The 26,463-nt window shown below is 35.8% G+C and overlaps 1 protein-coding gene across 1 annotated transcript in view; it reads right to left on the bottom strand.

The window, feature by feature from the left end:
- Positions 1 to 19,336, bottom strand: part of LOC116169108 (glutaredoxin domain-containing cysteine-rich protein CG31559-like) — a 37,782-nt gene extending 18,446 nt beyond the window's left edge. The window contains exons 1-2 of the mRNA XM_031485135.1: positions 19,109 to 19,336; positions 16,164 to 16,397 (exon numbers count right to left, since the gene is read on the bottom strand). Of these exons, the coding sequence (XP_031340995.1) occupies positions 16,164 to 16,397; positions 19,109 to 19,336 (462 nt within the window). The remainder of the gene's footprint in view (positions 1 to 16,163; positions 16,398 to 19,108) is intronic.
- Between the last annotated feature and the right edge of the window lie 7,127 nt (positions 19,337 to 26,463).

The following is a 26,463-nucleotide window of genomic DNA, read 5'->3' as shown; positions in this document are numbered from 1 at the left end:
GAGGCTACTCATTTTTCTGATTTCGCCACTGCAATTTAACTAAACCAACCATTTTTTTTATTTGTTACTTTAACAGACTTCGTAGCTGCAAACATACGTGTGGGTTCTAGTTGGAACACACTGTATGCGCAGCAAAAGAACGCTTTTTTTTACTTATTTTAAGCCTGAATTCGCAATTATCCAGTTGATGCCAATATCAATATTTTTTATTAGACGCCAAAATGGCAAAACTTTTTACACTATATCAACAATTAACTATACAACAAAATTAACCCCTTCTTTTTTCTGGTATTCGCCTCATCCACTTTTCGCCTCTTCACTCCTCTTCCAAACCATTACTTCTGCTTCTCCTTGGTCCTTTCCACCTACTTGCAATTCCAGAGCCTGCATTCTACAGGGTGTAGAAACGGTTTTCGAACCATAGGGATTTCAAAGATAATTTCTTTATATCTAAATATTTTCTCCCCTAATTAATCTGGAACTAGTAGCTTGAAACATTCTGCGTCTACTCATGTATTGTTTTTCCATTCGGGAAATCGGGAAAAATAAATAAAATAAATAAAAAAAAAAATAAAAAATAAATTTAGTATTTACGTAAAAATCGAATGTTTGTTTCAATAATGTCTCGGCACCAGTGATTTTTACTAAAATCATTCCTCCAGCGAAATTATTGAAAAAAAAAATAGATTTATAAGTATAATTCTAATTTATAATTTCATAAATTTCTCCGATTTCCCAAAACAAAATATTACAAAGGGACACGGACAGCCCGTTTTCCATCTTTTCTGCTACTCCTCTCTTCTTTTCGATTTCTGCCCGTCCGCATCCATTTCTTTAATAACTCTCTTTGTTATTCCCACATTTATTTGCGCTTATCCTCGTTGTTACGGATTCTTTTACCAATTTGCATTCTCTTTCACTCTTTTCCTCGAGCATTACTGCCCTCCGTCCTGTGTTTTAGCCCTAATACTTAGTTATCTTCTTTGTATTCCTATTATTTCATCCCATTCCTTCCACACCCATATCGCCGTTCCGTACGCAAGCACCCCTCTCGCCATTGAATCGAATAGGTATTTTCTTGTTCTGAAGTAATTCTTGAAACCCCACACCTATCTCACCGCCACCGTGATTATTCTCTTATTTGCGCATTTTCCCCATTATTTCTTTGCATTTAGTACCCTAAATGTTGTACTTCTATCAGTTCGTCTACTCTTTCATCCCTCCATTTCCATTTTATCTCCGTGCATCAGTAGGTAATCATTCGCAGTGTTTTAGATTGAAATAATTCTAACATTTTGATGTTGGGGATGGATGCTGCACCCCATAGCTGGATGGCATAGGCCCACACCGGCTTCAAGAGGATCTTGTAAATTAGTTATTTATTTTCCAGGGTCAATTTTTAATTTCTCTCAATTAGCCAGTATAATATGTTTAACTTTGGTTACTTTCTGTTCGTGAAGAATGAAGATATGCTTTTGCCAAGTCAACCGTCTGTCCAGGTGGATTGGATGCCCAAATATTTCGTATCAACAGATTGTGAAATCTGTTGATTATTCAATTTAACTGGAGGACATGTATCTCTTCTTAAAGTAAATGTCAGTTGGACAGATTTACTTTCATTCACTTTTATTTTCCATTTTATCTAGGCTCCTCGTAAGCAGCTAGAACCACGGTGTCATCTGCAAATGTTCTTGTGCTGGTATTTACATTGGTGGGCCAAACAGCAGTATAAAGTAGCTAGAGGACTAGGCCCAACACTCTTCCTTGTGGGATTCCAGTTTGGATTGGACAACTCTTGGTGCATTCCTCTCAAAATTTTACGTGAAAATGCCGATTTCAGTACCAACTACATGCACATACAGCACTTTCTTCAACTTATACAGAAGGCCCGTAGGTCAAACCTTGTCAAAAGATTAACTTATGTGGATGAAAACCGTAGTACAATATTTCTTTTTTTCAAAATTTTCGTGAATTTCTACAGCTCACCTGTGGACCTGTTCCACAGTTCATGCGGCCGTCGGAACCCAAACTGATGGCCTTGGAAGTAATTGTTTTTCTTCTTTTTAGCGCATTTCCACAAAAATAAAAAAAAAATGCGCTATTGTGGCCACTTTGTCCGTCCGTCCGTCCGCTAACTTTGCGACGCTACTAGTTTTTTATCTTAAGAGCTATTGTTCTACTTTTTTCGCTATTTGGTTCGTTATGGTGTCGAGTCTTGTACCAAGGAAGGAATTTTTTCTGTACCGCTTACAAAAAAAGTTATTGTAAAAAAAACAAAAAACCGTTTTTTACATGTTCCATAATTTTACACTTTTGCCGTTTATTAACGATCCTAGAGATCGTTTATAATTTTGCATTGCTATCTGTCGCCTGCCGGTTGGTCTCTCCGTCTGTTCCTTTGTCTGTCTGTCCATCTATCTGTCCGTGTGAACGATAACTTTGTTTAGAAATGTTCGATCGCTTTACATCTCCGTTAGTTATGAACTGAATTGCATGAAATTCAATATGGGCATAGATTTAGCCATATAATACGCAATGCCAAAAGTTGGATCGAATCGATTCAAAATTCACAGTGCCCTTTTCGCATCTCGACCATTTATAAACCGAATTGCAAACTTTTTTACTTATAAAAGTATTTGAATGAAATTTGATACATAGGCACTTGGAATAAAGGAAAATCAAACGCCAATTTCAAAATTTGGTTTTGCGCATGCGCAGTGCCAACTTTTTTATTTATGGAAGAATTTAAACGAAATTTGATACATAGGCACTTGGGATAAAGGAAAATCAAACGCCAATTTCAAAATTTGGTTTTGCGCATGCGCAGTGCCAACTTTTTTATTTATGGAAGAATTTAAACGAAATTTGATACATAGGCACTTGGGATAAAGGAAAATCAAACGCCAATTTCAAAATTTGGTTTTGCGCATGCGCAGTGCCAACTTTTTTATTTATGGAAGAATTTAAACGAAATTTGATACATAGGCACTTGGGATAAAGGAAAATCAAACGCCAATTTCAAAATTTGGTTTTGCGCATGCGCAGTGCCAACTTTTTTATTTATGGAAGAATTTAAATGAAATGTGATACATAGGCACTTGGAATAAAGGAAAATCTAGCGCCAGTTTCAAAATTTTATTTTGCGCATGCGCCGTGCCAACTTTTTTATCTATGGAACTATTTAAGTGAAATTTGATACTTAGGCGCTTGGAACAAAGGAAAATCTTAGTTTATTAGTTAGTTATAGTAAATTAGTTTTAAAATTTAGGTTTGCGCATGCGCAGTTCCAACTTTCTTATTTAGAAAAGCATTGAAATGAAATTCTTCTCATAAACTGAAATTGAAGTAGCACGTCAACAATGGATTGCCCATGTGCAACGCTATCTTTCATATTTGTGGCCGGATTTTTACGATTTTAACAGAAGTTGCATCTTACAAATGGGAAATGAATGCAAGTGGAAATGCGCTTTATGTAAATCGTTTACGATTACTTTTTAACTTGTTCTTCTTGCTTTGCGTCTTTTCAGAAGCATTTTTTCTAACAGTTTGGGTAAGACGGGAAGCAAGCTGATGGGTCTGTATAACTTCCCCTCTTCAGGTGACTTTCCAGGTTTTTGCACCATTATTGTCTCGGCGACCTTCCATTGGGTTGGAAAGTATTAGCTGTTGTGTTGCTAGACTTGAGCCCCATTGTGGATGTTTTGCATTATAATATCCTCCAGCTATGAATCGATGACCAAGAGTGTTGTAGAATTTATCGAATCGGTCCTTTTTGATTGTATGTTTTGGCGGGCAGTAAATCCCCAATTGAAATTACAAAGTGGAGATTGGGGGATCCAATTTTCCTCATTCGATAGCGAAGAACAATATTAATAAAATCCCTGGGCTATTTGTTAAAAAAATTTAAGCCGCCGAGTTATAAAACGGGTAGACAGGTGGTCTGAACCACCCTGTATACAGTCGATCGGTCCCCGCCATTATCGTACTTCCCTTATATTGTATCACCTCCTTTGTAAATCGGCACTATTCCCCTTGCTTCTATACTTCTATACGATACCACAGTGTATTTTGTCGGCAACTGCATCTCCCTTCTCCTTTGCATCTTTCCCTTTCCTGACCTTTTTATCTATCCGTTTCTACCCTTGTTCCTATCTTAAATTCTTCTATTTCTTCGTATACTTTTTCATTCACTATTGTGTATAATCAATCACTAATCTCCCTCTTCCTCCAATGTACCTATATAAATTGCCCGTTCCTCCTTTCATATTTCCGTTTAAAATTCTCCATCCTCTCTTTTATTACCATTTCAAGTTTCAACAACACAATCTACACGTACCCTACCTATCATTTTGACAAAATTGAATACCAATTCGTTAGCCTGTCCCAATAATGGTCAGTAAAGTGATCCACTCTTATTCCCAATTGTACAATTTCGAGTTGCGTTTATGTAAATTAAAGTTGTGCTATTAGCGATGGAGTAGGTGGATTACCTTCTATGACCGCTGTTAGGGACTGAAAAAATATTACATCTGGGTTCTTTTGAACGTATTAACGCTGCTTTCATTGCTTCATTTGCTTATTTAGGACAACATTTTAGTCTCATGTAAACGAAGCGCTATTTGAATACGGGAACGGGGTTGAGAAGTCAACAGCTTAATAACATGGTGGGTAACTGAGTAGAAAGTAGAGTCGGTAAAAGGTGTAATCAAAGAGCACACGTTTTCGTACAATCTTCAAAAGTATGGAAAACATGGGCAGTTGATTCACCTCCTGCGATATTTATTTTGCTTTATTCTGTATTTCACGAACAGTAAACACTTGGTGTTCCTCTGGTCGTAATATTAACATAGCGTGTCAAAAAGGAAACATTGATTGCGGTACTTTCTATTAATCGACCTTTCACGAGACGAAGGTAATTGCTTGTTTAAGTGTGCAATTAAAACAAATTTTTATTCGCGAATAAAGGGACAAGGAAGCAATTAACACCTGTAACGGTCTTAATGAAGCGGTTTCCCGGCTACCGTTTGCCGTGTCAAGAGGGTGCACCCTTTATCAGTTGACCTAGCTGGAATAGGTGTACATAATGTACTCTTACAATTATATTAATACCAAATATACAGAAGCGTCTGTTTGCTGCGGTTGGTTTCTCATTTAACGTTAATTAACTTTTGGATAAATTTGTGTTTGTGCATTTACTTCTCGCTGGGTAACGATGCGAAAATTGCTTAATGGCACCCCCGCTTTCGGCGCTACTAATTTAAATTAAAAGAGTTGAGAATTGACCTATTTGAACTGTATAAGCGAGCAATTAAAGGTATTCTGTGATTAATTATCTGAATGCACTTTTTGCCATATATTAATAATTTAAAAATGAAAGGCAGAGAATTTCGCAATTGCTAAATCGGTTTTGTTTTTCACCATTCATGATTGGGTTCAATTTGCGGTTTACAATAATAATTTTGGAGAATTTCGTGTAGCTCAATGACGGTGGTACCTTTCTAATATTCTAATTTAGTCCTTTAGATACTAAACACAAACTTAATTAATCATAACAAGTACGTGAACAGCTTGCATCTGTAATAAAGCAATTAAATTATGGAGGATGGTTTTAATTTTAATTGAACAGCTGATATCGGTGATTATCTTGTAATTAGTAAGTAATTATGAATATTACTGCTGTAAAAAATTATGAACCCAAATGGTGTGTTGAAAGGGATGTACAGCTCAAAAGCCAAAGCTGCTGTCACGGACAAAATTAATGATCCTTGAGTTCCTACACAAATTATGTTTTTGACTTAGATGCTCCACAGGTGTTTGAAGAGCTACAGTCCCAATGAAGCCTAACTCAATTCCTATTAAAAACACTGCAAAAAAAACATAATTATTATGTTTCAATTGGGGGTGATATAAATTAACATAACATACAATGTGAGCCTCTTTTATATTAACCCTATCCCTGTCATTGCGCAAGATTTTGTACAGTGTGTCATATATATTGGCATTGGCAAATATTAATATTTTAAAACTTCTACCTACCGTAAAGGGGAAATTCATAGAAGCGGGGGGGGGGGGGGGGTAGAGGGAATATTAATGTTTTTGGTTTTGTTTTGTAAGTGACGAGCGAGGGTATTGGCAATCATTAGCTCTTCTGTAATAATTCCCCTTCATATCGTGCTGGGATTTTATGTAAAGTAGACTAGCCTTTCATTCTCTTTATTTTCGACAAACTAACACATTTGTTCTAGGATGAGTTTGACTTTCGTTGAGTATTCGTTTAGTTTTTGTAGTCTCAAAGTTGATTAGGTCCGATTGTGATCGAGTTCTACGATATTTCTTCAGCGCCTTCATGGACTCTTGGATTGCTAATTTGCAGGCATCGTCATACCAGGGAACGTTTTTTTAGAAGGGTTAATGGTGAGTTTTCCTGAACATTCTTCAGTTTAGGGAATTATGCAGTTATTAATTCATCAATATTATTTATGAAGATTAATTAATCTGTTTTTTTGACACATAAGCTAAATAATGGAACGTAACACCCTCGAAGCTTGAGGAGGTAGGTGATCCTTAGAAAAGCAAGATTCTGTAGTACCTTTTGAAAAACTATAAGGAAGCGGATCATTTTAATGGAGAGCTTTTATGGTGAGCAAACGATCATTAAATCTTTATATCTTCTGGTCCTGGGGGGTATTTCATACCCCCTGACCCCCGGTACCAATTTTTTGAGAAGTTACTATCGAACGTAACTCCCTCGAAACTTGAGGGGTAGGAAATGCTCCTTAGAAAAGCAAGATTCTGTAGTACCTTTTGAAAAACTATAAGGGTGAGGATCATTTTGATGGTGAATGTAATACCGGGCGGTTGGGGGGTATGGAATACTTCCCAGCGCTTGCAAGATTTTACGATGAGGGAATGAATATTGAACCTTTCTCTCTCCTGGTCCTGGAAGGTATTCCAATGCCTCCAGATCCCACGGTTGAGGAACGACTATCAAAAGAAACACCCAAAAGTGAAGGGGAGGGAATGCTCCTTACAAAAGCAGGATTCAGTGGTCCATTTTGAAAAACTATAAGAAAGACAGAGAATGTAGACCCGGGGGAATACCCCCCAGCGTTTGCAATATTTAAGTTTAGGGAAATGAACATTAAATCTTCCTCTCTCTTGGTTTGAGGGGTGTGGAGTACTCCGCCAGCTCTTGCAAGATTTTATGATGAGGAAATGAATATTGAATCTTTCTCTCTCCTGGTCCTGGGGCGGGGGGGGGGTAGAGTGCTCCTTAGTAAAGCAAGATTCGGTCGTCCTTTTTGAAAAATTATAAGGGAATGGATCCTTTTTATGGATTATTATCCATATCTATATTTAGCACGGGGTAGAGGGGTATCCTATAACCCTTGAGATTAAGGTTATGTGACTCTTTAAAGTTAGTTTCTTGCAAACGTAAAAAATCTGGACGGTTTCTGAAGTTAGCTGATGGATACGTTTCAGGCAGAGGTAGTATCAATCAGAATTCCACTGCACAAGATTGATTAATAAGATCATTGCCTAGATTCAGGCGTCAATTTTAAGATTACAGGGAAGTGTGGGAGTAGCATATTTTTTATTACTTGATTCTATGGAGGAAGCTAAATTGGAGTTACCGCCGTCAGTATCTAAGGAAATAAATTTGCACTATTCTTTAATGTTCTTTAAATTTTTAATACTTTTCTTTTAAAAATGGATATATCAAACGTAAATCCATGTTGACTACCAACAGGGAGCACAAAGGGATCTTTAGTTTGCCGGTAGGCTCCTCTGATCGACTCCCTTTGTGCTATCGGTTAAGTGAGCATCAGTTTTCTACCTTTGATTTTGCTGGGAGGGACTTTTCGGGGAGGCATATTGTCTGGATCGAGAAGGGTAGATATAGATTCATCATCATTGTGGCCGTTCTCATCAGTAGAGGTTAAAATTTTGTCTAAACCACGTTATATCTGAAGTAATTTTTATAAGGCCAGGATTAGATTAGGGGGCTCTTGTGACGTTGTTTTCTGAGGGATCAGAACTAGGGGTTGCTAGTGAGAGGAGGAAGGTAACATGAGGAGGATTGGAACAATTTGATGCAACGTGTCCGGGTAATTTGCAGATAAGACATTCCATTTTTCTGTTTGAAGAAATATTCGGTTTCAAAATCATCATAATTATGGTTAATACCTATGGATGTTTGTAATTCAAAATTATTCATGGAACAAAAAACATAAACTGGCGTCTAGAATTAAGGATATTATTATATAATGAAATGGGCTATGCTAGTTGAAGGCCAATTTTTGCCCATGTCGTCCAAAGTAGCGATTCATTGTTACAGACGCTTATAGAAACTTATTTAAAAAAAGAAGTACCTCCGCAGAGGATGTGGGGTAGCAAATAATAGTATGGTGGACACCATTAAAAAAACAGTTGTGGGTGAAAATGATAGTAGATGAAATTTTTAAAGGGCATGTACTCGTAGGTACATGAAGTTCCCATACCACTGCCAACATCTTATTAAACTGGCTCGGAGGTTTTGTAAAAATTTGTACATAAGCACATACATTCGCAGCCTCCCTCGAAAGGCATGAATTGATGAGTTCGCTTGAAAATATTTCGAGTCCGAAGCGGATAATAGTATTTTTGATGTAGACCCCGATTTAATAGCTGATTTAAGGTTTTGGCATCAAAATAATTCTTCGAACAGGAAGTATACACTCGTATAGCAAACATTTTCTGGTTTTCGGATAACTACCTTTGCCAGTTTGCAGTGGGTTCACTTAAAACCGTCTAATTTTTCTTATCTCTGAGCATTTATCACAAATTATAAGGAAACCGACTCTTTGGGGACCTTCCAAAATGAACTGCAAAAATTCATGGAAATCGCTCCAAATTTGTAAGAATGTGATTAAATGGAGCCTATGTTCGTTTAAGGGTTGAATAAAAGCAAAGAAGTGCCTAGACGCAATAATCCATAACTATTTTTATGTAACGTTGTACAGCTCTTCAATTAAGTATAATCGAGGCATAAAACGTTATAAAGATGACAACAAGCTGACAGATTTCTTTGACCTTGAGTCAACACACATAAAATTTTCCAAGGACCACCTTTATGAGAAAACGCTGAGATCAAAATATGTCATACCTATTTATTTTTCTCCATAGTAGTCTAGCCAAAAAACTTGTGAAATTCACATTATAAAAGTTTCAAACCCCACACGTGGACATTGTTGATCTATCTGTTATGCAACTACAATAAAAAAGCGGCGCTTCAATATGGGGCATTTATAAAAATTGCCACGAGTGGAAGCAATCGTTGCTTTTGTCATGTGATTATTCCCCAGTTTTATTTCCAACGCACAGCGGAGCATAAGAAAATTGCTCGACACGCATGAACAGGTAGGTCATATTGGCAATCGCCTAAAAGTTCTGAAAACAACAATAAAAACTAATGCACCAGTATGAACGTGACTAGGACGCACAAAAGCCTTTATTATAAATCTATACGTTGGAAATCCGGTAGCGCCATTTGAACGTGACTGCATACGACCGCAGTGGACGCATGTGTAAAATGTACGCCGTAACAGAATTTTTAATTCCACAAATTCATCACACCTTTCCGTCAATATTGGCAATTCTTCAGGATATACATATATCCGGGAAGTTTTGAAATAATTCCGTTTTGGACGATTTGTCTACAGGCGATCGCATTATAAAATAATGAATGCGTTGGGATATGGTCTATAAAGTTTAAGACGCGAATAAAATTTGCATATTCAACGCTTACGTATGGAAATCTTGAATAATAAGTGCGGTAAGCGCTGCACCGATACTTTTAAATTTGTTCGGCCATGGTTGTTAACTAAACACGCTTTCTACGGATGTTTAAAGTCGAAAATTGTCCGTAACCGTCGAAAATTTGCATGAGATTAATACAATACCCGGAATATTGTCCATTCGCGAGGGAACAATTTCAAACTTGTTACTCAAAATAATCCCTAACAGGAGACTACAGGACTTCTACATTAACCAGTATTTGTGCAGCTATTCAATACTGCCATTTTCGTTTACGGATTAACAAGCAACAGGCGCCCTCGTCATTTGCATAGCCTTGGGTGAGGCGATACGTGATCTTACATACTATCCGTTTCAAGGAAGGCTTAGGGGAATCAGACATGTATTGAATACATTGTCCGTTTTTCTTCTGCAATTTGAGCAATGAGAATGTAGAAAGATGCTTGGCTTTAAGACCTCAATTCTGGTAACGCAAGGTATTCGAAATCTAAGAGGTCCAAAAATCTCTGTTTCATTTATTTTAGCTGGATGAAAACTAAGAAAAGTATTTCCAAATGCGACTTTGTCACAGTCTCAATATAACTCACTTTTAAAACGTAAGATTTTTGCACCGAGTCTCAAACAAAGAGAGGGCCCTTTCTTGATTTAACAGATCTACATTATCTATTGGGGGCTTGATTTTTTTTCGAATAACATAATTCATTGATTCCCGGCTAACCTTGAAACATAAATATTACGGTGTCGTACTTACTGAAAAATTTGTCCCCTTCTATTTTCTGAAAATTGACTTTACCTTCGAATTTTTTAGCTCGCAAAATTAAACAAAAATCTACTATTTAATATTAACGAAAAATTAACACTGAGTAACATCCAATTTTTATCCACAAGTTTTTCTATTTACAATTTTCACAATGATTTTTTTAACGCTTTAAATCAATTTTCTTGGCCACGGTTTCTAACTTTAATTTTTAATTGAAATATAATGAAAGGCGGTAAAATATTCCTGTAAAACACACTTTACACCTAATTATATTGAACTCATTGACTTGGAGCATTGTTTTTTGAAATTAAAATAATGTAAATTAGAAAACCGTTAATTTTATACGGGGTAATTACAAAAGGGCTTTGCAAAATTACTCTGCATATATAATTCCCATGTGAATGAGTTCACCAAATTTACATGTTAACACTGACGGCAGCTTTAACTTACGAGACGAAAATACGCGTGTTTCACAATGAGCTTTTTGAACAATGACAGTTACTAAATTCCCTTCGAAATATTAATTTTATCAACTTTAGTCTCGCGGAACTTGAGTATAAATTAATAGTTCGTATTCAATTGTTCAAAGATATAGTTTCGCCGAAAAACTATTAATCTTAACTGCGCAATCGCTACATATGTGCTTCAGAGACTAACTTCCTCTAAGTTAATTAACGCCCATTCAACACTTCTGGTTGAATAATAAACCATGTTTTTTAAACGCATCAATTCCGCTGACCGTCTTCCCACGACTCAGAGAATGATCTCATCCCGAATTCGCAGTCGTAACCAAATCTCCCTAATTAAGATATGATACAAATCCCCCACATCTCGTCGCCAAAGAGTCCGAAAGCTATTAAAAAATAATGTGCTATAGAAATCAAATGACGCAGAAGAGACGAGCTTCAAATCCACCGCGGCTTGCTAATCTCTACTTATCTCTCTAAAATTCGAAAAATAAATCTAAATTAGAGCTACCGTTATACTTTCATTTTTATATTTTGGCTTTCCCTCTTATTTCTCTCATCTTTTCTGTTTAATTCTTTCGCTGTGTAATTATTAATTGCGCCTTAGCGTAAATTCGGTCGCGGATTATCGTTGGTACGCTACCGACAGTTCGACAATTGTTAACTGATAATGTTTATTGGTATAGCGTGCTATTTATATTATTTCCTTAACCCTACGTCAATTATGTTAGTATGCAGGAATTGATGATGCGTCGACTTTGCCTAGCTTTTTTGATTATCTTGTGTTTTGCTTGCTAGTAGTCTACATATTATATCGGGCGATTAAAAATGAGTGACTGTCGAGTCGCGTTTGGAAGTTCGAGTTAAATACGATTTCCCATTAAAAACAAAAATTTCAAAGGTGACTCGACGGTCACTCATTTTTGATCGCTATGTATTTTATTTGCGTATTAGTTTGCATTTTCTTGTTATTCTTGAGAATAGTCCTTCCCTTATCAGTTCTAAATTATAATCTTGGGCTGCTAGCATGAACGTGGGTCTGCTCTAAATGAACAAGAGCCATTTTGTTTTTTGTCTAGATCGTACCGATTTAAGATCCTTAAGAATTTGCTTTCTCCAACGTTTCCTTTAATAAATTATTGCTCCTTAATTTTTTCCTTGATGATTAATTTGTCAGTTGTTTTCCTAAAATACTTAGTTGTTCTTCGATTTCCGCTTGCCCCAATTCATCCCATTATTTCTTAAGAAATTTTACCATTATTTACTATATCCTCAATCGCCGTCAAGATTACTCTCAAAACTGTTTGCAAAACATTTAAGATGTAATTAGTAAATTTTCCGGAAAATGAATCTGTTATCAGAATTTCCATAGCACGCTAGATATAGGAGCTACAGGTTACAGGATTTTTACGGAATGAGGTAGAGGAAAAAAAAAGAAAAATAACATCCACGGGTAACCAGATCTTGCTAAATCAACATCGCTATTACGACGATGCATTCAAATGAATTTCCTTTTTTGTCCTCTTTCTCATTCCGTAAAAATCCAATGTGGCACTCATAAGAACTAATAAAGCCTGTGGCTTCTACTTGTGGCTTGCTATGGAAATTCTGATAGCAAATTTTCCGAAAAAAAGTGCTCGTAGAAGGGCCGACCGTTTAAGTTAGGGAAAATGAAAACATTTGGCATTTTCAGCTTTTCGATTTTTCAAAAATTTTAAAATCGTTTTTTTAGTCACAAAAAGGAGCAACTTTGCCCCTATTTAACCTATATCTCCCACTGCTACGGAGATCCCAATTGCCAGCCACGAATGTGAACCACCCTGTACATACGCCTACTATTTAGAAATATCCCTAATAAATGTTTAAAAAATGTTACATCTCTCAGTAAACTTATCATTTGTATCAGCCACCGGCTGGGTATCTACATATCTTGTAGATGTAAATTTAGTCCTCTTTTCGAATTGCCTTTTAGGTGCGTTCCGCGTATTAACATTTTTCGTTAGCTTACTTTTCCTTCAATGTTTCGCATTTCATATCTCACGAATTTTTTATCTCTTTTTATTCTCTACAATTTTGTTCTTTGCTGTTTTCATTTTTGTTATATTTTGATATCTGTGATATTTTGATCCATTTATTTTATCAACGACTCAAAATATTATTTGAAATACAATTTCCTAAATTCCAGTTTCCATTTACTCGTTATTTCATTTTCGAAATTTTCTGATATTTCTTTCGACAACATCCCGCTAATAAAAGCATCGTCCGGGAAGATTATATGCCACGTCCTGCACCTACATCCCTCCAAAATGCACTAATTTACTGCGTTTGTCTTCAGATCTACTATTTCTTTCGCCTCAAAATACAATTTAACCGATCGCAACCAATTCTCCCATTCCGTACGTACAGAGACTTGCCTATATTGTCGCAATGGAACGATTTTATGTTACAATACTCCATTTAAGAGATGATTTTTTTATTTAAAAAAACCTCTGTAAAAATATTACTAAGATATTTCAGAAGTTGGAAATTCTTAAATAGCGGTTCAAAAGGAATTCTTAAAACTCAATGATTTCTAAACTGAAGATCCGTAGATAATTCCGAAAATTTGGAAAATGTTTGTTAAAGGCTCACGAGGTCACGAGGTTTCTAAGAAGATATGGAAGCAGAAGGATAGTGGTAACGACAATTTTAAAGAGATAAAGGGAAATAAAGAATAATCGTGGAATATGCAAAAGCAAAATTCTGTGCTCTATCATTAACTTGTGAGGTTGCATCCCTCTATTCAGATACCTGAAGCCATTTTCAAGGGTTAGTGATGATATTACTTTTTTCTGTGTACCTTCTAATTTAATACAGCATATTTGTTTAACAAAATAGATGAAGGGCATAACAAAGAACAATTTTTCTCAACTCAATGATGCAATTTGATTTTTAGTAAATAAATGCAAATTGCAACCAATTACACGATTACACCTATATAAAGTCATTCAGTCTTGGGGATTAAAACAAAAAAGTCTGTTACGAAATTTTGGTCTCAAACAAAAAAAAACAGTATGATATCGAACGTGATTTGTTTTGACCTACATGCATGACCTCAATTCGTCGACAATTAATTTCTTTAGATGTACCCAGAATCGAACAGGTTGATGACCATCAACTTTCTACACATATGTGGAATATTATTCATTAACACGATCTTGTTGATTTTTATAAAAATTTCCGGTTCGATTTCATTTTTCAACGAAACCTCACTTCTACCTCGTTTTCACACGCATTACGTCGCTGAAACACACGAAGGAAGAGCGGATTGAACGAATTACATTACATATTCAGGAGGAGAAAGAATGGTATTGGAAGAGAAAAATCATTGAACCTGAAAATTTGTAATTCAAAAGGTCACCGAATTAGGCTGTTTTTATGTTATAATATATATATTCTTTTTTGTAGGCATAGGATAAACCACACTGTTTCCGCTGCTTGTAAACAGCGCAATTATTCTAAAAAAGAGCATTTTAAAGCTAAATTCGACGTTTATTCTACGTTTTCTTGTTGTAAAACCAATATTTTAGAGTTCTCAATTTGGAAAAAGCTCTTTTTGTGATAAAGCCAAATGTCCTTTACCTAGCAGACGTTCTTTTAATTGCAAGTTTGCCAGTAAGTAATTATTCTACTCAATGCTGTAATCAATCTTTAAATAGTGTTGACTGTAAAATAAAAAAAAATAAATCGGACGGTCATCAGTTCGCGAATAATTCATTAACATTTTTACTGTACCTTAGGCTCGGTTCGGTAACTAATTAAATATTCATTAATTGCCAAAATTTAATTATTAAAATGCGTCTACTGTAAATTTACCCATTGTATTGCGTAATGCATCAATAATAAGGTAACGTAATAGCTATAGTAGCTTCGATTGGTCATCTCACACATTTAGGCTCATGCAGCTAAACAGCTCTAAGAGCATTCAGTAATTAACTAAAAAGGGATTAAATGGAAACTTCAGAGAAAATGGGGAAAATTGTTTAGTAATTATAAACAAAGCCTAGATATGAAAATTTAAACGGATTTGGTGAGTTTTTGAAAGGTACTTTAGGAAACAGTTGGATAGAAGGGTTAAATAAAATAATACACGGTAATGAAGAGGTGGGACCAGGATTAATTGAAAATCGAATGAGATATTAATAAAAGAAGGAGAAAATGGGATTTAGCAAGCATGAATAGCAAGAAAAATGTAACCAGATCAGAGGAATTGAAGAATACGACGAGCCAAACAAAAATTTTAAAAAAACACTTTACTGGTTGTATCGTATGCGCTTTAGATAAGATTTCTAGGAGATTAATAATAATAATGCCTTTATTATATAATTATTTAGGGAAAAGTAGGTACAATTTTAAATGTTGAAATGGGGCGAAGAACAGTTTTACAGTAAAATACCGCAGCCTGCTCTGTCACTTAACTTTACAAATTCTGCTCTAAGGGTTTATTTGGTAAGCATAGATATTTTCTTAGAAATCTCTATTGAAATTTAATTACAAACACTCTCATTCTTGCTGGTATGCGAGGCAGAGGTGTTACTTTAACCTGTTCTAATTCAACCCCATTTTTTTCTGTTCTGATGTAATTGGATTGGGGTATTGTATAAAAACCATAATCATAATAAGAGCATTGAAAGAATTAATTAGAAGAAGATTTTATTGAAATCTTGGGTCTTAAGCAGTATAATTCAATCGATTATGAATAAATTAGACAGCACACTCGTTTAGGAATATCGTATGTGTATTAAGAAAATACCTTTAGATTAAAGCTAGATGAAGGACTACACGAGCGAGACGGACAAACTTCTGGGGTAGTCATTCACGCATAACGCACTTTCATTTATCAGTTGATGAAGTTCGGACAATCAAAGGTGTACCTTCCCTTTGAAATTTTATATAATCCCTTCTTTACTTTGATCAGATACACACTGCAGTTGCGTTTCGCAGTCTCAAATAAAGCATCTGCGCTAATAGCTTGAACATTTAAAAAAGCGTCTAACATTCACCTGACCTTTGCTTTCCAATTAGAAATAGTTACTTTAAGTCAATTCCAAACACGCAATTCGCGGCAAGTTTCTAGACTCCAAGCCCCAAGCCAAACTTACCCCTATATGCTGTCCGTCTGCAAACACCTGTGGCACTAAAACATGTTCACAGCTCATACGATCTCGTATTTCAGCCCTGCACTCGTTGCTCATAAAGACGTCCCTTTCTTCGTATTTCAGCAGGAGGGTTCTTAATATTTGTTTTACCTTCATGCAGTTGTTGTACGTTTCCCTTACGATTCCCATTGTCGTCGTGTAGACGACCAGCTTTCCCGCATCCTTTTCTTTGTAACACTGCAATAAGAGAAAATAGAAGCTTAGTTTGTGGTTAAGGGGAACATTAAACCAGATGCTTTTGTTTAAAGATATAAAATACTGAGGGATGCGTGTTATATTGGACCTTAAAGACTTCCGACTTATGTTGAAACGTTTTTTTCATTTTTCGCTTAACAAATTCGGCTACATAGGGATATTAATTTTACGTCACGCACCCTAAAGCGTTGATGAAAGTTGTCACCAGTGCTAATTAGATGCTTGGATGATACTGCAGTTCCATTTTCCTGCTTTATCTGTAATTAAATCCTTGGAAACTCTGCCTCACGTTACACGTATGGGTTTTTTTTATTTGCCCACCGTTCAAACGGAGTTAAGCGGCGTTGCACTGGTCGTTACAATACCTTTCCAAGCAGCAAAAGTGCCACGTGCAGTCGATCAATATAATGTACTACAGCGAAACGTAAATTGACTCCGTGTTGTACTACACTCCCTAATTGAAACCTGCTACAATAATTATCAAAGCTAATGGATCTGGAATATGTCAACCTTGGGGCGAGAGTAGGTTTCTCCGAGAATGATCTCCGATTGTCCTTTTGAATCTGTTTTTTCAGGAATTTACACTTTGGTTTTAATTGCAATTGTTAATTTTCAATTTGGACAGTAACCCGAAGAAATTCTTTCGATCAGGGTTCCCATCGCAAGGGAGGTCAGCTCGAATCTAATTTTAGGACCCTGACAAAGTGGAGTGGAGCTTCGCTGACTTGCGCCCAATGCATTTGGGCAAAAGCTGTCAGGTCCCTCCAATTTTTTTGACCTATACAAATTTTTACGGGGTAAGGGAGATTGCGCACGATTGGTATATGAGCTACTTACACAATAGGACTCAATATGTTAATATTAGAAAAGAATGCCACTGATTATAAGTCTGAAATGAAGACTACTAACAGAGGCGTCCCACAAGGTTACATTCTAGGACCAATTTTATTTAGTCTGTCTCAATATTTAAACGAATGCTGCACCGTAATGTATGCTGATGATGACACTACTATCTCCTCGTCTTTATCACAACGTGGGAGCTTTAGAGAAATCAGCTTCCATTATGGAATCTCTCTCGAAATAAGAAACCCTGAAAAAAACACCTTTTGTGCTTTTTAATCAAAACCTGTAATTTGAGACCCCCATGGTGGTCCTCAGATTCGAATCAGCCCGTATATTTAATTGCAAGATGTGCACGACACCAACGCATCCCTAGTGAATCAAATTCATAATTAAGCCATGATTGAAGCCCTTATTCGTTAAACTTAATTCATCGGCAATTTAGGGAATGAGTTATGTCATCAAATAATGTAAACCTTTATAGATTCAGGCGAGGATTCAAGCTCATTTCACGTATGCAATGGAGTATGGACTAAATTTATAATTCTGATCCCTTAATAACGATTCTTTTCCGCAACCAAGCTCTCAACTCAAAACTCCTGTATGATATATAACCTATACCTACTTTCTTATCTAAACAGTGGCTTTCAGTCTGGGATGTCTCCTAAAAACGTAGCGTTCGATCTACTAGCATATTTCTACACAGAATGAGACAAAAGGAAATTTATCAACGTTCTACTGTTTGATATCAGTCGTGCCTTTGACTTGACACCAGCCAAACAGAATGTATATAAATATGGTATGAACTAACGGACGATCAAAAATGAGTTGCTATCGAGTCGCCTTTTAGTCAGTCTTTAATTTGTATTCCGTGTGCAACTTTGTGAAGCAATATCATGCTATACATCAAAATTTTCGGAAAAATGTGTAGATTACGAATATCGATGGGGCGTACCTCTCAGGGCTGGCCGAAAGGAGAAAACAACCGCTATACAAAAATACATATTACGATAAAAAATAGCTAAAAATATTTTCCAAAAGGTAATGTATTTGCTTGAATCTCTATGGAGCAAACCTGCAAGGGGTGCCGGAAGAGAGAAAACTACCCTTAAACAACCCCTATCGAAAAATAAATGTTGCTATAAAACATTACTATAAAGATTTTTCAAAATGCATTTATTCGCTTGAATCTCCTTGGGGCGTACCTTTAAGAAGTGGTGGAAGGGAGAAAACTACCCTCAAACAACTTTAAACAGCCCTAATAATGACAAAAAGTAGCTGAAACTATTTTATAAAATATATTTTTCTGTTAGATTGTCTATAAGGGGTACCAATAGGGGGTGGCTGAAGAGAGAAAGAAGAAATGGATGGACAAAGGAAGAAAAGAATGCTTCATATTTATATTATATTTGCATAGTTTTAAGGAAACAAAGTTGCTATTGACAGCTTTTTTATTTTAAAAATGGATTTATTATTCGTTGTCGGAATGGCTATCCAGTGCATCGTCAGAATCAGTAGTTTTTTCATCTACATATTTCATTGTTTGAACAAAATTCGGGATCAGCCTCACATTTCCGTAGGACGCATTTTTTGGGTTAAACATTTGCACCTTCGAGTACAATTATTTTTTTACAAGAACATTTTAAAACATCTAGTATTTCTTCGGGTGCGCAAGGAAAAGTACACATAATGGGTTCAAATGTTTCGTTATCCTATCTCCAACCGTATTCTGCTGGTGGCGGTAAATTCGGTTGAGTCTGTGTATCCCGATTCCATTCAATACATTGGTAGTGACATCTTTGTATTGCTAGACTTTTAAAACATAGTTTTAATGCTGAATATAAAGAACAGACAAAAGCCTCGATCTGCTCAAAATCAGAGTCACTTTGTGTTTCGTTTTTACCCAAAGAAGCCAATGCCTGAAGTGTAGATGGAGTTCCTTCTAAGAACTTGTTCCAAAAACTAATTTCAGCTTTGCCTTTAAAATCGCCTGTGACATCTGGCCCTGAAAGGGCATAAAGACCTGGAAGTGCTTCAGCTTTGAGTGGTCCAAGAGCCTCGTAAAGTGGTTGTAAAGGCATTTCACGACCCCTAGAGCCAATACATATAAACATGGTATTTTTAGATAATAATGGAGCTCGTCTTAGAGCCAGTACCAAAACATCAGTAGTTGGCGAAAAAATTCTTACTGTTCATGTGAACTCTTTAAGTGGTTCATATCGCCGCATATCACAGTACAAAGCATTGTATTTTTATAAGAACAAACTTCCAATTTCTTCTAAAAGGTGCATCATCTTACTTTTACCCTGTAGATAAATCATACATAGAACCGTCAGCGTAAAAAAGTGACCATGGTATTACAGTAAGTTCGAAATTACCAATTATTTCTTTTAAATTGAAGTCGGGACAACTTCGGAAATTCAAGACACACCTACAAAGCATACTATGGCCTTGCTTTAGTTGCACAACACCTTTTTTATATTTGCCGTAGTTCTTTTTAACATGGATGCATTTAAGCTTAAACCAGAAAGAAGACTTTAAAGCATCCCAAAAATTGGTTATTTTATTTTTTATCGTGTTTTCAACAAAGTCGTTTTCGATTTTTTTCACCAATGTCTGACATAGCACATATATCTTTGCATTTGAATATCAAAAACAGGCAAAGGTGCGTCAAAAAATAGGTGGAAACTTCTGTGAAAAATCAGTTCTGAGTCTAATTTACAAAAGGCGAAGTTAACCGATTGTCTCAGAAAATGCCCACCTATTTTCGAACGCCCTGCGGGTAATTTATATTTTTTATATTAAACCTATTAGGGGTTTATATTATTATGAATCTACAAACTATTTTCTAATCCTTAGGTAGAGGGGGTTGCAACCCCTATCTTATACTTCTTAATAGTAAGTACTATTTCAATTACAGAACATACACAAAATTAACATTAATATCAAACTTGACGTAGAATTATATTTACATAAGTAAAATTATACAATATTAAAAATTGCAACCCTTCAGGTAGTGGGGGGTCTTCCTAATATTAATTTTTTAGTAAAACACAGTATTTTTATTTACTTAAGCAAGCATTAATCAATTTAACAAAAAAATGCAATTATTTAATAATATATTTAAAAGGACAACATAAGGGTAGTTTTCACCCCTCTGCGACCTTTGCGAGATGCGCCCCATAGAAATTCGTATTATACTCATTTTCCCGAAAATTTTGATGTATCGCATAATATTGCTTCACTTATATGCACACGGGACCTAATATTTGTACAATTCAACACTGACTATTTGGAAGTTCAAGTTAAATACCATTTTCCATGTTAACAAAAATTCCAAAGGTGACTCGACAGCAACTCATTTTTGATCGCATGGTATAAACATTTGGGTGTTGGGAAACGTGGTATCTAGGACGTTTGAAATAGCTTTAGATGTTTTCCCCCAAGGATCAATGCTTGGTGCTCTGCTGTGTTTTTATACTGCGCTGACCTCCCAAAGTACGTAAAAAACAAACAACAAGCAAAACACTCTGCTTGCAATATACTATGCCTTGGCATACCCTCATTTAGCATACGGGGTAATACAACATGGGGATCACTTTTTTGTTGTATGAAGTGAATAAATTATAGGTAGATACTAATGTCATTAGTCAACGGGCTAATGTCTGCAAAAATTGTAGTAGACTTGAGGATCGTAGCGGTTTTTTGTTTTGCATAGTCTCGTTGGTAACCCTGGTTTAATAACCGTTCCCATCGATCGCGTACCCAACACCTGAAGTGGCCCCCACATAAACTGCCACACTTCCCGAAAAAAGGGCTCTAATTTAACCAAAGATCCTTTTAATTCTCATCTCTAAAGGTATTTGATTTGTTACCCCAAACACAATTTAAACAATAATTTGCGAACGTGGTCTAAATAAAAATAGTTGGTGCAAACAATTCTTTATGTTGCATAGTTTATAAGGGCATTCCTCTAACTGTGACAAACTTGTTGAATTATTGAGCAGACAAAAAAGGCTAACACTGTTCCATTAAAACATCAACTAATTTAAATTGACCAAATAAAAAACTAAGTGCTATAATTAAAGTAAACTGAGATTTTTCGCATATTCCATTTGATCAATTTGCCCCGTAAATTATGAAGTGCTAATAATATTGCACACTTTGGTTACGAGTTTGTTTAACGAGCTCTTACTAATAACAGTTTGCTTCCCATACGTAATTAATTATAGCAATTTTGTGATTGCACGCACAAATTGTATTTTTTTTTCATAACATAATTATTGTTATTTGCCATTCAGAAATATCAAGGTAACATCTTAAAAACGTGATGAAGATGTTACAAAACAATTATTGGCGAAATAGCAGTTCAAGGCGGTGTACTGCTCTCTTCAAGTAAATTAAATATTACGAGCGGCCTTTGAATTTGGGAACAATATTTGAGTATAGGTGACTGCTTTTTGTGGAGGAAACGGTCGCCATCATACTACTTGGTTAATCCATCGGTAAAATCGCCGACTAGGTGGTTTTTCAGATTGAGCTTTAGTGATAATGATAAATTAATTTGGACTGAAAGTAGATCAATTGCATCTTTACAATTTTAACAATAATAATTTCTACTATTTTATTCGTTACTTAATTCTCCCTAATGAATTTTAATTTCTTCTTTTGCTTGAACTGGACGTCCCCGTAGCAACTAAGCCGGAATTAAAGGATTTAGATCGGAAGGATCGTTAGAGATGGGAAGTAAACTAGCATATGCATGATTAAACAGCATTTTTTGTATTGCAGATCAGTATTTTATTACCAAATATCAAACCGTCAAAGCTAACATTTACCGATATGTATTTATTTTATTTATATGGTCACTCTGCAATTGGGCACAAGCCTGTTGAGGGTCCAGAACAAGAGAGGGACGATAAAATTAAAAAAATTAGAAATTATGAGTTTTTAAAATAAAATTCAGATAAAGTTTGTTCACTTAGCGAGCTCACGAATAATCTAACTCAAAATATACTACAGCCTCTACAACAGAAGGCTTTTAGTGAAAATGTGAAGTTTCTAGCTACTGTAATTGCTCTCAGCCGGACAACCAGCCACACAGTCATAAAGAATATAATAGCGTATTTTTTTTTCAAAAATGCACTGTATATTGTCGCAGATCTACTGGAAAGGCACGATATTTAATAAGTGTTGTGCGGTAGAATCCAAAAAAAGTATATAGCAAATCAGGATCTTACTACCAAAAACAGGCATAGAACCGTCAATTTAAACAGTAACGCCAGTACTTTGTATTTAATAATATGTAATTAAAAGCTTAAAAGTTATAAATAACCAAGCACAAGACTCAAAGATTCTGTCTTGCATTTATATTTGCAAAAACTCTCATTAATGCTGTACACGTGCTGTTCCGAAACTGAAAGAGTTTCACACCCTCGCTGGGACAGACTTTTAATTAAAAATTATTGGTCTAAATTCTAAAGTGAAAATGTGTATACCAGTTGCAACTAAGTTATAAACACCGCTGTAACGTAAACACGCGAAGACCGAGTAACCTAAACCTCAATTATACAGAAAATCGGAAATGCACATTTTAGAAATTCAATATTTAAACGTGACACCAAATTTATTCAACGTTATCATGAAGTCATCGTCGAAATTCAAAGGAAGTATGTCAAATTGGAATCTTCGAGGTAACACTGATTTAATGCTAACACACTTACATTTTAATTTGGCGGTTTTAATAACAATTACGTGAAATAGACGCATCTTGTTTGAGTTCATGACGCAAATTTAATAAAATATTTGTTAAGAAAGTCACCGCCCAATTTAATTATACGTGCGTGTGGCAGGTAAACGTATAATTAATCACAGAGCGTCGTGTAATTAAAATTCCGCGTGTAAGTGTAGGAAACGTTACAAAAATCTAATATTGCTCGGTGTAATATTGCGTTGACGAATTGTGCAATTATTTGAACTAATTAAAGGCACCTTGTACACGTGACTGTTCGCCTGATGTTTAATTGATAACTTGAGAGCCCCGTTATACAAGCAATCTCAAGTACACAACCCTCTATTGATCCTTTCCAGTTAACGTTTCTAACAGTTTCATTAAAGTAACATTGACAACGAAAACCTTTATCGTCATTTTCGTTCATTGAAGAACAGATGCGAATTCACTTTGAGGCCGTTCTTGGAATAAGGCCATAACAGATTCACTGGTTGTTGAACAAGAAATGTTATACGACAATATTTACAAATTGTGTCTCGTCGTGAGGGGTGTACTAAGCTTTTGGATGCAAATAGTCTCTCTACGTAAACTTTGTAAAGAAGCTTAGCCCCAAATTATACCAATTAGCCGGTTCAACCGATTATTCAGAGGCAAGGTCCAGACATATACCAACACAGAATCCCTCTGAAACGAATGTTATTACTTGTGCGTGAGTGCACCATGCTATAGGAACTTTATATTCTGCACTTAGGCTACAGTACAGTTTATGATGCGACGCTAACATAACTAACACAAATGCTTCATCACTCGATGAATTGGACATTTTCACACAAAAGCGCCATAAAGACTGTGAACTTCTTCCGAATAAAAGTACTAAGTGTAGCGATGCTGTCACTTTTAGCCGCCATAGTGTGAATGCACACTAGAGTTACCAACGACATTTTGCAGCGCGGCATCGCGTCGTGTCGTCGAGCTGAATCTAGCGCAAGTCAGACTCGATGGGCCATCGTAAACACAGATTTGCGTATTTGGTTTCAGTTGTCACTTAAACCTTGGGCTACAATTTTTTATTTCAATTTACGTGAAAAACAGAAAACTAGATTGAATTTGCAACAAAAGAACACGTGGGCGTCCGTATTGTGTGATATTTTTTATTCAGAATTCGTTGATCCCTACAATTGCCAATTAATTCGAATCGGAGAATAAGCCTGTCGGTAGCGGAGAATTAAGCGATTTTCGTGTCTACACTGAATTAGTTTGTCAACCTTTTGAGAGTCGATTAAAAAGGTAATGAGATGATAAACGAGTGGGTGCTCTCTTAATCCACGTCCGCATTCTCGCTTCCATGGAATTAAACGTATTTTTAAAAAAGGAAACGACGCTCGTTTAGGGAAATGTGGGCGGGTTGCCAATGGTAGAGCAAGGACCTTACAGCATCACATAATGTTATACGTTAAGTTTCCAAATTTTTACGCTACTGTACTAGGTCGTTGTCATTTTTTATTTGCCACAAATCTCGTTGAAAGGTTCGGAAGGTTATTGAAACTTCTAGAAACACCGTACAAAAATTACCCAAATTGAAACCAAATACCAGACAGATACTTAATATAAATGTTGAAAATGCAAAAATACAGGGATTTTCAAACAATGTGCCTGTGCAATTAATCTGTTGCGAATTGCGATCATGTTTTCATAAACAGTATTGACAGATAGTAGAAGTAATCAGTTGGCTTCTATTGTGCGTGCCTCCAGTCTCTTACTCCGAGGGCAAGCAGTTGTTAAAACAATCTAAGGAATCCTCTCCGGCCGCAGCTCCCTCATCTGCTGAGGTGCTATTTTCCAGCCCCGGTGTAGGGGTAGGGTAACGGATGATGTATATTTTTACAGATTCTTCACACAAAACTTCACTAAGAAACTACTACAATTTTTACCATCAATTAAATTATATTACAAAAAAAGACAGGAATATGCGGTGAAACGTCAAATAAAAAAATACAGAAATACAGATGCACCACGTATCTATATAACCGGTTTTATAAAATTTATGACGTTTAAAATTGGATATACCTATATCTTAAAATCAGTTTCTTAGATGACGTCAAATTACTGGGGTGGGGAGTCCGAACATTTTTGCGATTGGGCTTTTTTTTTTAATCTTTGACATACCTTCCCAATGCGAAAAGTTCACAATCGCCGTCCAACACTGAACATTTTTATGGTGCTTGATGAATGACCCATTTCGTTAATAGGCCCATTACTCATCATTTACAATGTGTTACGCGGCAATCCCCACGAGTGGGTTTTGAAACATTTTTTGGTAATAAAACCCGACACAATTTTTGTAGGTTGTACACAGGAAGATAAGATCTTCCAAATAACTCAATAAAAATTTCAGGTTACTATTTGAAAAAAAAAGTTTGATGCCATTGCGGCGCTCCAAAATTTTTTTTCAAAAATCCAGCCCGTTATTTTTCTGTTCGGTATGCCTAATATACATATCCGAAATTTGAACAAAATCCGTCGAGCCGTTTTCTCAGAAAATTGCCAACAAACGTACGTACGTACATACAGACGGAAAAAATAAGAAAGGTGCATTTTTTACGCATGCATTTTGTTTGCTTTTATTAGAGGGACCTACCATCTAAATTTCGTTAAAATTGTTCCATAAATAAGAAAGTTGCATTTCTGCGCATGCGCAACACGATTTTTGCGCATGCATTTTGTTTGCTTTTATTAGAGGGACCTACCATCCAATTTTCGTTAAAATTGCTCCATAAATAAGAAAGTTGGATGTTGCACATGCGCAACTCGATTTTTTGCGCATGCATTTTGTTTTCTTTTATTAGGAGGACCTACCATCCAAATTTCGTTTTAATTGTTCCATAAATAAGAAAATTGCATTTCTGCGCATGCGCAACACAATTTTTGCGCATGAATTTTGTTTGCTTTTATTAAAGGGACTTACCATAGAAATTTCGTTTAAATTGCTTCAGAAACAAGATCGTTGCGTTTTGCACATATGCAACACAATTTTTTGACTTTGACAATTTTTTTCTCCGTTTTTTGATAATATAACCCGGCCCAATTTTTTGTAGGTTGTACACAGGAAAATAAGGTCTTCCAAATAATAGAATAAAAATTTTAGGTTGCTATTTGAAAAAAAAAGTTCGATGCCGTTACGGCGCTCCAAAATTTCTTTTCAAAAATCCGTTATTTTTCTGTTCGGTATGCCTAAAACATATATACAAAATTTCAACAAAATCCGTCGAGCCGTTTTCTCAGAAAATTGCCAACAAACGTACGTACGTACGTACATACAGACGGAAAAAAAATTTTATTCTTTAAAAGTTGCTTAAAATGGTCTAAAACGTCGACATTTGATGAAATTTTGAAATGTTCAAAAAACGGCTATCGCAATAGCTACCTAGCACATGCTAGGAAGCTAAAAATTATTATGTAAATCCGTTATGAAGAATC

The sequence above is a fragment of the Photinus pyralis genome, unplaced genomic scaffold (genome assembly GCF_008802855.1).
Source record: "Photinus pyralis isolate 1611_PpyrPB1 unplaced genomic scaffold, Ppyr1.3 Ppyr1.4_LG4, whole genome shotgun sequence".
NCBI lineage: Eukaryota > Metazoa > Arthropoda > Insecta > Coleoptera > Lampyridae > Photinus > Photinus pyralis.
This window is presented reverse-complemented; position numbering and strand designations above follow the sequence as displayed.